General features: G+C 31.9%; 1 protein-coding gene across 11 annotated transcripts in view; it reads left to right on the top strand.

Annotated features, from left to right (window-relative positions):
* Positions 1–5775, top strand: part of LOC126778448 (uncharacterized) — a 76438-nt gene extending 70663 nt beyond the window's left edge. For 9 of the 11 annotated variants that reach the window (XM_050501990.1, XM_050501994.1, XM_050501995.1 and 6 more), the window contains 2 exons: positions 466–618; positions 4679–5775. In XM_050501990.1, coding sequence (XP_050357947.1) covers positions 466–618; positions 4679–4727 — 202 coding nt within the window. In that variant the 3' untranslated portion in view covers positions 4728–5775. Of the gene's footprint in view, positions 1–465; positions 619–3612; positions 3726–4678 lie in introns of all 11 variants that reach the window. The other 2 variants (XR_007670142.1, XR_007670143.1) reach the window with 2 other exon arrangements.
* The last annotated feature ends 9930 nt before the right edge of the window (positions 5776–15705 follow it).

Genomic DNA, 15705 nt, shown 5'->3' with positions numbered 1-15705 from the left:
AAAGAAAGCTTTGAATGCCGGCGAAGTTGAAGTTGGAATATATCCAATAAATTTGGATTTAAAAATTATAATTTCATTCGGAACTCTATTAAAATGCCAATTTACTCGGCGGTAGGGCTTTGTGTATGCTTGTCTGCATTGGTACCACCCACTAATCAGATGCTGTACCGCCATACATCAATACTCGGTATTATTTTGTTCGGATTTGAAGCCAATGTAACTACAGGCACAAGGGACATAACGTCTTGGTTTCCAAGGTTGGTACCGCATGATTAATATTTCTTACAGTGCCATCGTTTATAGGCGGCGGTGACCACTTACCTTCGAGTAGCTCATTTGCCAGTCCACCTTCCTATTTCATAAGAAAATCCACCGCGACTATCACCATGTCTGAGCGCACATTTAACTCAAGTCAATTTTAAGATGGCTATGTATAGTATTTTGATAGTCTACACTCGTCCCCAGTGGCACAGTATGCGAGGTGTGCCACAAGACGGTGGCGCGGCGCCTCGGCAAGCAGGGCTACGAGTGCCGCGACTGCCGCCTGCGCGTGCACAAGCACTGCCACGTGCGCGTGCCCGAGTCCTGCGCGCGCTCCACCGTGCACGACATGGAGCTGTGAGTATACACACACACACACACACGCGCATCGAGCTGTGCGACGCGACACTAGTGCTGCACGTGTGCCGCTCGACCGCGCACGTACGGATACAACGCAAGTATAACGCACACGTCGCGAGCTGTACGACGATGTAGTGACTAGTATTCGCGGCATAGAGGAGTGAGTATGTCCACAGCAAGTGATGTGTGTGTGTGCTCCGGCCAGTACAATAAAGAATTGTAAGTATATTCATGATGCAAGTGCTCTGGCGCGAACAGAACGATAACAGACTCCAAAACTAGTCGACCACGACAAGCGTGTTCTCCAACGAGCTGAACACTGAGCTGTGAGTGTAATATTTACATCATATTATAATCCTAGGCAATACTGACAATTATTAATACCTACTGTAGGACTTCATAACGTAATTTATTTTAGCCAAATGTAACAGTTACCTTATTCATAAAATTACAAGTAAAATATAGTTTTTAGTTATTCAATATAAAATAAGCGAATGGTTAATTTTTATAGTAAATATATAAAAGTTTGATGTACTAGAAATAAGGATAAAAGAACATAAAATCAACAAATAAAATTGGCGCCAAATGGTCTGTCAAAATGTGAAATATCATTTCCACAGAATAAATTATTAATTTAAAATGTATTCTTTCATGTATGTATTTATGTATAAATTTTATTTTACCTGGTTGCCTTCCAATGAATACGAGTCCGACATGTAATGGTAACCAACGACATAGCTAGCTAGTATCCATATGCATTACATACTTAATATATATATATATTTATATCATAATGCTTTGTATATATTGATTGTAAACAATCTATGGTAAGTGTGCAACAAACCAGATTTCACTGGATTAATCGATTAACATCGATTTTGTTAATCGATGTTTAATTTTTTTTTAAATATTAATTTATTATATGTTAAACATAATGAAATCTGGTGTCTAATGGTTTATTTATGATTTATATCGTGCTGATGAAGAATCTTAAACAGAATTGTTTCAAAATAAAATGTCTTCGTAACATTATATTCTATTTAAAATGTAAAAATGAATCTTTGACTATTTTATTTAAAAAAATAAAAAATATAGATTAAAATAGTTAATTTTTTATATACATTTTTATTTACATTCTTAATTAGCACGGTTATTGAAAAAACTCTTTGTAAACATATTTATATATAAAAAAAAAACAATATAATATTTTGAAATCAAGTAGTAATCATGCTTTATAGTAATTGATTATGTTACAAATGATAACCAACTTTTTGTTTAAAAGTTGCTTATAATAAGCGGCTAAAACATACATACAGTTTACGAGATACTAAAACGATTTAAAGAACTAAACTGCGAGTAAATTGCATCGAGTCGATGAAATAGCCAATCTTAATTTGACAAAGTTAATGTTAAATAATATTTCAAAAATACATAATAAGAATTGCTTATATACTAAAAACGGTTTTCAATATCAAAGTTTTTTATAGAATACTTTTGTAACTATGTCAGTATAATTAATATTAAATATTTGCATTTTAGCTAAACATATTTGACAGGGCTGACTTGTTTAACTTTAGCATATGTAAAGAGAAAGAGACAGCACATATTGTTATCACTTTCTCTTTCATGTAAACAGCTTAGTGCTGTCAAATAAATTTGGAATCTGTTTACATTCGAATTATAATAATTCTCAGTAGAATTCTCTGATAAAGTAATATTATATAAACGTATCTCCCTTATATAGTGTATCTCGTAAACTCTTTTCTCTTCATTTCCGCTATATCGCTTACGAATATTTTAATTTTCAACGCTGCCAAGGTCCCATTCCCATAGTTTTGGAAATGGAAGGTACATTTAGTTCATATAATATTAAAACGCTTTAGTGTTGTCTTGAGATGAACGAAAATGATATAAATTTGATCAATACATTCAATTCACAAAAGGTTTGCATTTATATTTTATTTAAAATCGATTAAATTTTATAATTGTATTTTTATTCGAATAATCAAATGATAAGATATCTCTTACATGGCAAATTACTATATGATTATATGGATTTATAGTATAGCTATACCGTAGCATATTATAATATTAATTAAAAAAATATATATACTTCCGTTTATGTCATAATCGTTCACCTCCATGCTATTGTCTGTTACAGTGACGTGACTAGCGCATGCGCACTTTAAAAAAAAAAAGTAATAATATAATCTGTAGTAATCACACAGCATACATATTATTTTCATTCAATATTTATGAATGATTTTAAACTTTTTGCTGACCGATGGAATATAACTAATATTTAAATGCATCGTTTACTATTAATTAAGCTTAAATTCGTGTATATTTATTAATTTTGCGCTAGTATCGTCTTTTAATTAATGTTTACACTGTCAGCTATGAAATATTGTGTGTAAATATATATATTTAACACTATAAATATATATTAAAAATAAGAAATTGATGACTTTTAATATATTATATATCAAAGTACTATACTCATAAAAATAAATATATATAATCGGTCGTTTATATACATTACGTTGTTTATTCATCGTGTTTTGATATGTGTTCATAGTTTTTATTTTTTATTTCAAAGCGCTATTTTTCCTTACAATTTGATACACACAGAATCTTTTTTTATAAACAGAAGAAATAACTCAATCTATAAATTCTAATTTGGGTCCCAATTATATTGTCGATGTAACAAGTACAATTTAATCGTATTGTTCGAATATTTTAAAGCTGACTTGAAATATAATTAAATATAAAACCAACCAATTAAAAAAATGTATATTATATAACAAGATAGCTGAAATGTCATTAGAAATTTTACATTAAAAAACGTGCTTTTCTTATTTAATTTGCTTTTTACAGCATTTAGACGCTTTAATTAGTTTTTGTAATTAAAAACTTGTAGCTGCAATAAATCTATATTAAATTATATTTTAATGAGATTTATTAATTAACGACAAATAATTATTCTTCTAGATCCATGCTCCCAGTGTTAAGCGAATAATCCAGCTAAGCGAGAAGACTGCAAGAAAAAAAAAACCAAAAAATACAAAAAAATACAAAAGCTATTCAGGTCTAAAAATAATAAAGTCTGTAGTCGCCTTTTTAATCTGTTTGCCTTTTCTGTGGCATGTTTTTGTTGTATCTATGGACTTTGTGAGATCGACAAATCATTGAGTCCTTGATTCTTTCATTAATATCTTGATTTTGCTTAATGGATAGAGCTCCCTTCAGTATGTAATTATTTAACCCTTCATGTAAATTTTCATGAAATTAATTGTCATCAACTTGACCTCACATGAAAAATAAATTATTAAAACTCATAATCTCTATCTCTATAATCATTAATTAATTATTAACTCAATTAAGTCAAATGCTACAAATTTCCAGTTAATAAAACGTTTGTCATTAGGTACATGCGACTGTCTATATTATCTATGAATAATTGTAGATATTAATGAAAAATAAAAAAAAAACGTAAGTTATGTACGATAACAGTATAAGTTATATAATTGTTTATGGAAATTGTCTATGTACATTGTAATATAGCAAAGAAATCATAGTCAATCTTGTCTTTGCCTTAAAAAACCATTAAAAAAATTAGTTTCCACGATAGCAAATAAAATTAATAACGACAATATATAACCCAAACATAAAATAATCACTCAATATATTAAACGCCCGGTTCCTATATTTAATGAATCGTTATTGTACACCAGGAACAATCAGTTTACTTAATCTAACTTCTATAAGCTTTTGAGTTACATCTCTATGATAATTCTAGAACCCGTAAGCAAAACTAATCGTTACTTAAATATATTAACCGGTCATACTTGACTATAATACAAGCATGCTCTCATTATTTACCAACGTAGCTAAATACGCATTTTCCTTTTTTTCAGCACATTTTGTTTTCAAATAACCGTTTGTTTTTAAAATGCACATTTATAGCAGTGCTTTATGTTGTAATAATTTGTTAATGTCGTTATTTAATAAAGTTATTATAAGCTAATCGTATTAATTATTGTCTTCTTATTTCCAGGGCTTACATCTCATCACCTTACACAGATAAGAACATAAGAATGCTGTGATCTTCGCCAGGCTTAAGCACAAAATATTAAACTATATACTTAAATTATTTAATTTATTAAGATTAACGAAGTACAACACCTATGTACTATACTTATACATTGTAAAGGCTTTTTTACAAATATATTTATAAATGTAAACGTTATATGAAATTGTATATTAGCTGTAAGAATAAAAAGTAGTTTCCTTTATAAAATTTAAAAAAAAAAATTTCTGCTTTCTCTCACATATTGGCGCGAATGTTAGATTAGTTTAGGAATCGCTAGAGCCCACCTTTAAAACCATTTCCAAACGTTCACGTTACCATTAAAAAAAATCAAACACGCCAAAGTTATAAACATGGAGGATTTATTAAAATCTCTACCTCATCTCTTCGAAGCTACGACAATATACATGAAATTTAAGGTTACCGTATACATTATATTTATTTAAGATGAATTAATATATCAAAAACTTGTTATTTTTAAATGTTATTTTATTATTTATAAACATCACAACTCTGTACTTATATCTTTTAAATAAACACAATTTTTCTTTAAAAATGCGATATAGCTAATTTATAAATATAATACTATTCTGTGACAGATAAACATTGATTTAGTTATAAGTGCTTACGCACAAAATAATATTTGTTGTTAAATTGTGCAATAAAATTTAATAAAACACGCTTTCGTGCTTTTTTAATATAAAAATTGCTATTTTATTACATGGCAACACCAGTGACCACCATATTTTGTTCGTTTGTTTCTTGTATTCATCGATGTGTTTAAATTTTAAAAGAGTGTTCGAATATGTTATTTCAGAAAGTTTGCTGCAACTATTTTAAAAATAAAACTGGTGATGATTTGGTCGTATTATTAGTTTTTGATATATTTGTAGCGTTTTGTTCTTATTTTGTTATAAATAAAGTGATTATGTACATGACAATGTATTCTTGTAAAGATTGTTGATGCGTTAGATTACGTGTATACTAAATATTATTTATAAATGTTGGCAATGTGTTTTTGTAATTTTATTTTCAGTTCTTATAAATAAAAATGCCTTTTTAAATTTTTTGTTTTGATTTCCCACTTTCCTATGTCTGTTTATGAAACTTATTTCTTTCAATGATTGCTTAACTGTCATCTCAATAGCATAAAATTGGAATATTAAAAAATTATAGTTGTTTCATAAAATTAGTGTTGCTATCCGCTATTATACTAAAGTTACATTCATAATTCTATTTCAATGACAAAAGGAGTGGAGATAAACAAACTTTAGATTTACATATGATTATATACGTAACCGTGCGATTTTCTCTGCAAAACAATATTATACACAATAAACATTTCTTCATAATACAACACTATTGCACTTCTAATATTCACTTTAATTTTACTTCAAAAGTTCCGATAACAAATTGTAGTAATTCTTTTCCATTTCAATTGCAAAATTATGACTGATGAATTATGCAATCAAAGACCTATAATTAAATTCTATTATATGCTGCATAAAACGACTATTAACTTTATTGTTATTTAATTTATGTTATAATAATAATAATAATTTATAGTATATTATTATATACTATTAATTATATAGTATATAATAATTTATAGTATCTAATTATTTTTAGATTATATATATATATATATAATCTAAAAAAGGACTAAAGTACCACAGTGTGATGGTTTCCAGAGATACCTGCACGGCTACATTGCGTAATATAACATTGATAAATACGCCTACAATATTAGTGTCTTATATTACGGATATATATATTTTAATATTGATATACAAACATATGTCATACAGCTGTGATTAATACACAAGCAAAACATATGTCATACAGAGCAAGCGGTGGCAGTGCCACAATTGACACATAAAAGACAAACCAAAAGGAAACTTGGCTTTTATTAACTTAAAGAATTGTACATAATAAAGTGACAATATATAACATTTGACAAGTTAAAAAGAATAGTATAATATTATATTACGCAGCTACAATCTTTTAAATAATATGGAGTTCGTCTTGTCCTTGCGGATCTCCTGAGATGATGATCGTCAGACGTGCAGATTGTATATTCTCTCGATCCTTATCCTCCGAGCTTAGAGCTCGATCTTCAGAATCATAAAAAACATCTACGATGTCCTCCTGCTCTTTCTGACTTTTTGTATTTAAGCACTTTAATTCTTCTTCTATATTTTGATTTATAGAGTGTATAACAGGAGAAGGGAGTGGACTGTTGAGTCGCGTCCATTTTTATGCTTTACAAAAGAGTAATAAGGATTACTTTGTAATAGTTTAACCTCTTCAAAATATGGATCATATTTATTAAGGATATTTTTTTTCAATAGAACAGGTCCAGGAATTAACCAAGAAGGTAACAATTCTCCAGTAGATGATCTGCGAGGATGATTAAATAGCCGTTCGTGAGGAGTATTGATTGGTATACACAGAAGTGAACGAATTGCACGTATGGATATTGGCAAAAATTGCTTCCAGTTTTCGATTGGCATTTCTCTTGCGCGAAGAGCAAGTTGTAAAGTTTTCAACAAAGTACCATTGAGACGCTCAATTAGACCATTTCACGTGGATTATAAGGTGTTGTGCTGCTACAAGCGATTCCCAAGGAACTTAAAAAAACTTTAAACTCTTTAACATTTAAAAGATCGTTAGCATTAAAAGATCCTCTATCGCTGTGTACATAAAGAGGTGTTCCGAACATGTAAAATAAGTCTTGTAAACATCTTATAACAGTTTGAAATTGTCATTTCCTTTCAGGCATATAAAGGAAATCTCTAATTTAAAATATTCGACGGTAAAGGTCCTTTGAAGTCAATGTTTTAGTCGCTTAAAAGGTGCTGTTGCTTTTATTAGTTGACCTTTAGATTTTATAAGCCGAGGTTTAACTTCGGCACATATTGGGCAAGACAGTGTAACAGACTTTATATCATTTATCGAATACGGTAAATTTTTCAAACGAATCCAATGCATCATTCTTATAATTCTAGGGTGGCAGAGAGAACTATGCAACTCACGTAATTTATCAGTATTCATGTGAGCACATATTCTTTTTTTTTTTTTTTATAGAATAGGAAGGCGGACGAGCATATGGGCCACCTGATGGTAAGTGGTCACCAACGCTCTTAGACATTGGCATTGTAAGAAATGTCAACCATCGCTTATAGCCAATGCGCCACCAACCTTGGGAACTAAGATTTTATGTCCCTTGTGCCTGTAATTACACTGATCTGCGACTGTGTTTTCTTTATCGGGACGATAACTTATGTCATATTTAAAACAAGATAATTCGAGGCGCCATCGTTCCAGCTTTTCATTTTTTATTTTACTGCAATGATTTTGATTAAATATAAATACAACAGAGCGTTGATCTGTTAAAAGTGTTTACCAGTTAAGTAATGACGCCATTTGCGAAGACTCTACAATGGTGAATGCTTCTTTTTCAATTGAATATTGTCTTTGTTCTGAATTTGAAAAGGTTCTGGAGAAAAAAACTACAGGACGCCCCTTTGAGAAAGAGATGCAGCAATGGCAAATTCTGATGCGTCAGTCTCTACAGTGAGGATCTCATTATCATCAACAACTGTTAAATTTGACTTTTCTGATTTCAATGACGCAAAGCAATGTTTTGCAGTATCGTTGATGGGAAAAGACTTAATACCAACCAATGGATGTATTTTCTGTGAAAAATTATTTATCCATTTCGCGTAATTGTTGGAATATACAAAAATTCAAGCCTCCATAGATAATAGATTTCTCTTTCATTATATTATTCAATCTTTCACTCATTCACATTCGCTCACCACTCATTCAATCAACGAACATCTTTACTTTGATTATTTAATATTCATTATTAAAATCATTGTCAAACAGTGCAGACGTGTCTTATTATACCTACCCCATTTCCCTTCAGGTTATGGGCCCAGGTCATGTTTAAAGTTGTTTAAATAATTAAAATTAATAGTAAAAGTGTTTCTCAAATGGATACGCGAAGTAAAAGAAATATACAACAATTTAACGGTGATCGCTATAGTACTTGCAAGTTTCGTATAAGGTCACTACTAGAAGAAATGCAGTTATTGCCTGTTATTGACGAAGAACCACCACCAATACCAGATAATGAGTGGATTAAGAAGAATATGCTAGCAAAAGGTACGATTGTAGATTACTTGGGTGACACATTTTTAAGCTTTGCAAGAGGTTCTTCTACTGCAAAATCCATAATGGCCGAGCTAGACAAAGTATATGAGCGGAGGAGCTTAGCGACTCAATTGGCTTTACGTAAACAGTTACTTAATATGAAACTACAGCCAGATGTGACACTATTCGAACATTTTAACAATTTCGATAATATCATTACCGAATTAATATCGGCTGGTGCAAAATTGGATGAGATGGATAAAATATCACATTTACTTTTAACTCTACCCACATCATACGATGGTGTTATAACGGCGCTGGAAACACTTGGAGAGGAACAATTGCATCTATCTTTTGTAAAAACTCGTCTTCTAGATCACGAAGTCAAACTAAAGAATACCACGACGACAGAACTCAAAGTTTTACATACATCAACGAATAAAATTCAAATCGCAGAACAAAATTGGATTCGATAAAAAGAAATCATATAATTATTATAAAAAGAAGTCATACACCGGAAATTCATCATATAAAATTTCAAAATTATATTGTGATCATTGTGGACGACGAAATCATATGAAGAAGGATTGTCGATTTTTCAAAAAGTTACAACAAAATGGAGGTAGTAGCGGCAGTAAAACAGCAGCTGCGAGCGCTTTGCAAATCAGAAACGATAACGAGGACAGTTTCGCATTTATGTTTTCAACGTGTAAGTTGTCAAATTCTTATAAATATCATATTGTTTTCATTTTAGATTCGGGCGCAACTGACCACGTTGTAAATAGTAAGGAATTATTTTCTTCCTACTCAGAGTTCACAATACCGATTAAAATTGGTATAGCTAAGAACAATGAAAGCATTCAAGCGTTTGGTAAAGGTACAATAAATGTCACTACTAATTTAGGTTTTCAAGGGACGATTAATAATGTATTATATGCGCCGGACGTGCCATGTAATTTAATATCTGTATATCGTATTCAACAAGCAGGTATGGTTGTTATATTTAAAAATAACAGTGTTTATATTAACGATAGTATCAAGTGTTTAGTGTCGAGTGTTATCAGTAATAATTTATTTAAATTAGTTTTTCAAGTTCATACGCGATCTCAACATAATTTAAATTTGTCTCAAACTTCTACATCTTACGAACTATGGCATAAGCGTCTAGGTCACTTAAACAAAAATAAATTTAACATTCTAAAAAAACTTAATTGATGATAGTTACCTAATTAATGATATTATGCCTAATGATACATTATGTGAGTCTTGCATACTTGGTAAACAGTCGCGGTTGCCCTTTGCAAAATCAAAAGATAAATCAGTTAGAAATAGGCCACTTTTTATAGTTCATTCCGATATTTGTGGTCCTATTACACCACCTACATTTGATGATAAAAATTATTTTATTACTTTTATTGACGATTTTACTCATTATACAGTATCGTATTTGATGCATTCTAAATCTGAAGCATATAAATATATGAAAGACTACGTAACAAAATGTGAAAATTTATTTAATTCTAAAGTTGTTAATTTATATTGCGATAATGGCCGAGAGTATCTTTCAAACGAATTCAAAGAATTTTGTGTTGACAAAGGGATAATGTATCATTTAACGGTTCCTTACACCCCACAACAAAATGGTGTATCAGAAAGAATGAATCGTACATTAACCGAAATGGCTCGAACATTGGTTACAAGTGCGAAATTAAATAAAATATTTTGGGGTGAAGCTGTTTTAACAGCTATTTATTTAATTAACATACTACCCACTAAAACTCTGATAAATAAAACACCATACGAAATGTGGCATGGTAAAAGGCCGAAAATAAATCATTTAAAAATGTTTGGATCTACTGCATACGTTCATAACAAAGCTAGAAAAACTAAATTTGATGAGAAATCTTTCAAGTCAATATTGATCGGTTACGATGCAAACGGTTATAGATTATTCAATATCGAAAATAATCAAGTTTTTATAGCTCGCGATGTTATTTTTGACGAGTTAAACTTTGAAAAATCACGCCCTACACGTTGCAGTAGTGACAACATTGAAACCCTTTCAAAATTTAGTAAGCCTGAAATTGATTCGGCAATGCTAAAAATAGATCAACAACAAGATTCTTTGAATGACAATTCGTTGGACGGTCAATCGAATACCACTAATTTAAGACGTAGCGAAAGAATTCGAGAATTACCCCCAAAGAATTATAAGCAAATGCACGATCCTGATTTATTTTTATCTCTTTTTAATGATACGCAATCTTTACCTACATCATATAAGAATATTTTCGATAGGCACGATTCTGATAAGTGGTTGAACGCTATACAGGATGAAATTGAGTCGCTTCGAAGCAACCAAACGTGGACATTAGTCATTAGACCGAAAAATGTTAATATAATAAGTTGCAAGTGGGTATTTACAATTAAAAATAATGAATTTGGTGAACCTACACGTTATAAAGCTCGGTTGGTTGCTCGAGGTTTCACTCAAGAGTATTTACAAGACTATCACGAAACGTTCGCACCAGTGGCTCGGATAACTACTTTTAGATTTATATTAACACTGGCAAATCAGTTTGATTTACATTTACACCACATGGACGTTAAAACCGCGTTTCTAAATGGTATATTGAAAGAAAATATTTATATGGAAGTACCGGAAGGTATTTTAGCAAGTAATAACCAGGTTTGTCACATTTCACTTGCGCTGTCTTCGGAGCATTCTGGGCATCACATGGCAGGATCGCGTGACAAACGAGTCTGTTCTAGGCGAGGCACAGCTGCCTAGCATCATGGCCATTCTAAAAAAAAAACGGTTACGGTGGCTGGGACACGTGCATCGAATGGAGCAGACCCGTCTTCCAAGGCAAATACTACTGGGAGAGGTTGTGGATGCAAAGAGGTCTGTTGGGCGGCCTATGCTCCGTTACAAAGATTGCGCTAAGCGTGATATGGTTGCGTTTAACATCCCTAGCAATCGATGGGAGGAACTGGCAGAGGACCGTGCCAAGTGGCGACGCCTTATTCACGAAGGTCAATCAAAGCATGACAATGACTGGTTTAAGCTACTAAAAGAAAAACGCACTAGGCGTCATGAGCGGGCTTCAAACCCCCGCCCATCTGGGGGCGCATACACTTGTCGGAAGTGCGGCCGGAGGATCCTCTCTCGCATTGGTCTATTCAGTCATGAACGCAAGTGCCTTCGCGATGCCGCTTAAATCATCTGTCAAAGATGCAGAGGCCTATATATATAAATTGAATAAAACATTGTATGGCCTAAAGCAGTCGTCCAGGTGTTGGTATGAACGGTTCAATCTCATTCTCAAGGAAATGGGTTTTAAGAACTCTGAATTAGATCCTTGTCTGTACATATTAGATAAAAATTGTATAGATAGAAACGTGTATATAGTTCTGTACGTTGATGATTTAATTATTACTACTAAAAATAGTAATTTATTGCAAGCGTTTAAAAACAGTTTATTGCAAAAATTTCAAATGACTGATTTGAAGGACTTAAAACTATTTCTTGGTATTAGAATTCAAAGAACAACTAATACAATTTCTTTAGATCAAACAACATATTTGCAAAATGTTCTAAATAAATTTTCTATGAAAGATTGTAATCCATCGAATTCACCTTTTCCTTCTAAAATCAATTTTGTAGCTTTAAATTCAGACACTCACTATGATGCACCTTGTAAAAATGTTATAGGATGCCTTATGTATGCAATGCTTTGCACAAGGCCAGATATTTGTGCTTGTATTAATATATTAAGTAGATATCAATCTAAAAATAACGAAGAGTTGTGGAAATATTTAAAACATCTCTTACGATACATTAAAGGTACAATTAATTTAAAATTGGTTTATAAAAAATCTGAATATAAAGAGATAATAAGTGGGTATGCAGATTCCGACTGTGGAGGTGACGAGAACGACAGAAAAAGTACAACTGGCTATTTGTTTAAGGCCTTTAATAATTGTACAATTTCGTGGACCACACGAAAACAAAATACTGTCGCCGTCTCTTCAACGGAAGCTGAATACATGGCTCTCTTTGAGGCTGTGAGAGAAGCAGTCTGGATAAGGTCATTGTTAAATAGTATTTCTATACAAATAACAGAGCCTATTGTAATATTTGAAGACAATAATAGTTGTATATGTATTGCCAATAACCCCACAAATCACAAAAAATCTAAGCACATAGATATAAAATATCATTTTATTAGGGAACAAATCGCTAATCAAATAATAAAGCTAGAACCTATTTCCACAGGAAATCAACTAGCTGACATGTTCACAAAAGCGATACCCTCCAAGAGATTTATAGAATTAAGAAAGAATTTAAATTTGTTTTGTAAAATAATTCATGTTCTGTGTTAATCAAGTAAATGAAGGAATGAGTTTATTTAATAAAAAAAAAACTATGGTTTATGTAACTAAATAGTTAGTATTTTATTTGTAAGAATGAGTAATGAAAGAAATTATGTTATGGTATTGTAAACTTGTATTTTTGAGGGGGACTGTTGGAATATACAAAAATTCAAGCCTCTATAGATAATAGATTTCTCTTTCATTATATTATTCAATCTTTCACTCATTCACATTCGCTCACCACTCATTCAATCAACGAACATCTTTACTTTGATTATTTAATATTTATTATTAAAATCATTGTCAAACAGTGCAGACGTGTCTTATTATACCTACCCCATTTCCCTTCAGTAATGAGCAAAAAAAACCGAATGTTGTTTTTAATTCAACGTTATTTGTCGGAATCGGCAGGTCTAGCAACCAATAACTGGTTTCAATCTATCAGAATCAGGTTTGACAGTATTGCCTTTTATATTTAATCAAAGCAGATTAATAAAATTGACACCAAAGATAGATTTTTGTGCAGTAATTGTTAAATTGTACTTTTTGGCAGCAGTCATTAAACAATTCAAGTTTTGATCATGATAATCTTTGTCCTTTTCACACACAGTAAGATAATCTAAATAGCAAAATATTTAATATATAAATATTTTGTTTTATTTAAAAACTAGTTCAACCGTCACCTTTTTACCATATAACTGCGAGGCATCGAAAAGATCTGCACCCGTACGTCGTTGACGTATTTAACTTTATTACTTTAGGAGGATGTTGTTACGGTACGGTACGGTACTTTAATCTGACACGCTCGAGTATTTCTTCAGATCGGCTGCCCTAGATAGAGGACTAATGCATGATAGTTATTCAATTGGGTGCAAGATATTTCCAAATGTTGATCTACGGTACAGTAACAGCCTGTGGATGACCCACTGCTGGGCTAAGGCCTCCTCTCCCTTTTTGAGGAGAAGGTATAGAGCTTATTCCACCACGCTGCTCCATTGCGGGTTGGTGGAATACATATGTAGCAGAATTTCAGTGAAATTAGACACATGCCATGCCATGATATGGTTTCCTCACGATGTATTCCTTCACCGTAAAGCACGAGATGAATTATAATCACAAATTAAGCACGTGAAAATTCAGTGGTGCTCGCCCGGGTTTGAAACCACGATCATCGGTTAAGATTCACGCGTTGTTACCACTGGGCCATTTCGGCTAATTGATCTACCGCGCTCGAGTAAATCCCCTATTGGGCTCCCATACTATATACATCCCATTATACATAGAAAATTCAATAAATTATGATTAAATTGGCGTATTATTTTTGGACTGGTATATGGATGATACTGTTCATTGATGGACACCTACCCTAGCCTATATAAAAAAAATGTCCTCCAGACCGATTTCGGTCACGGCGGCCCATCTCAAGAGAGATTAGCCAACTACGCAGGTGCATATTATAGTGCACAAGTGTGTGCGAAAACACAGGTGCACTTTATTCCCTTACTCTCATAATCCGACGGGACGGCAATCCGACACGAACGGAAAGAGTTCAGGCGCAATACCAACGGCTTTACGTGCTTTCCGAGGCACACAAGAGTGTACACACTTCTAACCTCCAGACACCGGGCTGCTACTGAGAATTTTCTCACAGAAAAACCCAACAACTTTTTATTGGCCTGACCTGGGAATTGAACCCAGGACCTCCGGGTCTGCGGCCATAAATCAAGCCACTAGACCAAGGAGGCAGTCCTACCTTATATAACACCAGTCAATGCTAATTTTATCTGCGCAAATTTAATTTTTATTTTTAATTTTTTTTTTCATTTATTTGTAAAAATAAAACGTTTTTATATATTTATTTACCATAGTAGTGTGTGAGGGAGATAGAAAATAAAACAGTTCGTCTTACGTATCATTTTATTGACTCCGGCATATGTACAAACATCAAGCTAGCACTCCGTAGTAAACGCCAGAAGCTACTTTTGTATATTTCAGTTGATTTTTAACAGCTATTGATAACTAATATAGAAACATAGAAATTGATTGTTTTAGTGTACTGGCAGTGTTCTAAGGATCCATAAAGTTATGGCGTTTACAAACCCGGTCAACACTTATTCGTAACATATATCAGTTAACGATTACGCGACTATTTTCATAAATTTCGATAACACACAAACTCTAGACTGAATGCAGTAAATAATGTATCATAGGAATCACTAGTTATTAAATTAATATATGTATCTCGTTATATAATATGTTAAATTATAACTTTTATAATCAATACTGTCTATGATCTAATACATGATTTCATAAAAAAAGTTGCTATAATGAAAATTAAAAAAAATAAAAAAGGTTGCCATTGCAAAAACGAAACGAAATAGAAGGAAAAATAAAAAAATAAAAACAAAAAAAAATGGGATCACAAAAAAAATATAATTCGTAAAGGGTATTTACAATAA

This window comes from Nymphalis io, chromosome 26 (genome assembly GCF_905147045.1).
Source record: "Nymphalis io chromosome 26, ilAglIoxx1.1, whole genome shotgun sequence".
NCBI classification, from domain to species: Eukaryota; Metazoa; Arthropoda; class Insecta; order Lepidoptera; family Nymphalidae; genus Nymphalis; species Nymphalis io.
The sequence above is the reverse complement of the archived record's forward strand: the minus strand, read 5'-3'. Positions and strand labels throughout refer to the sequence as shown.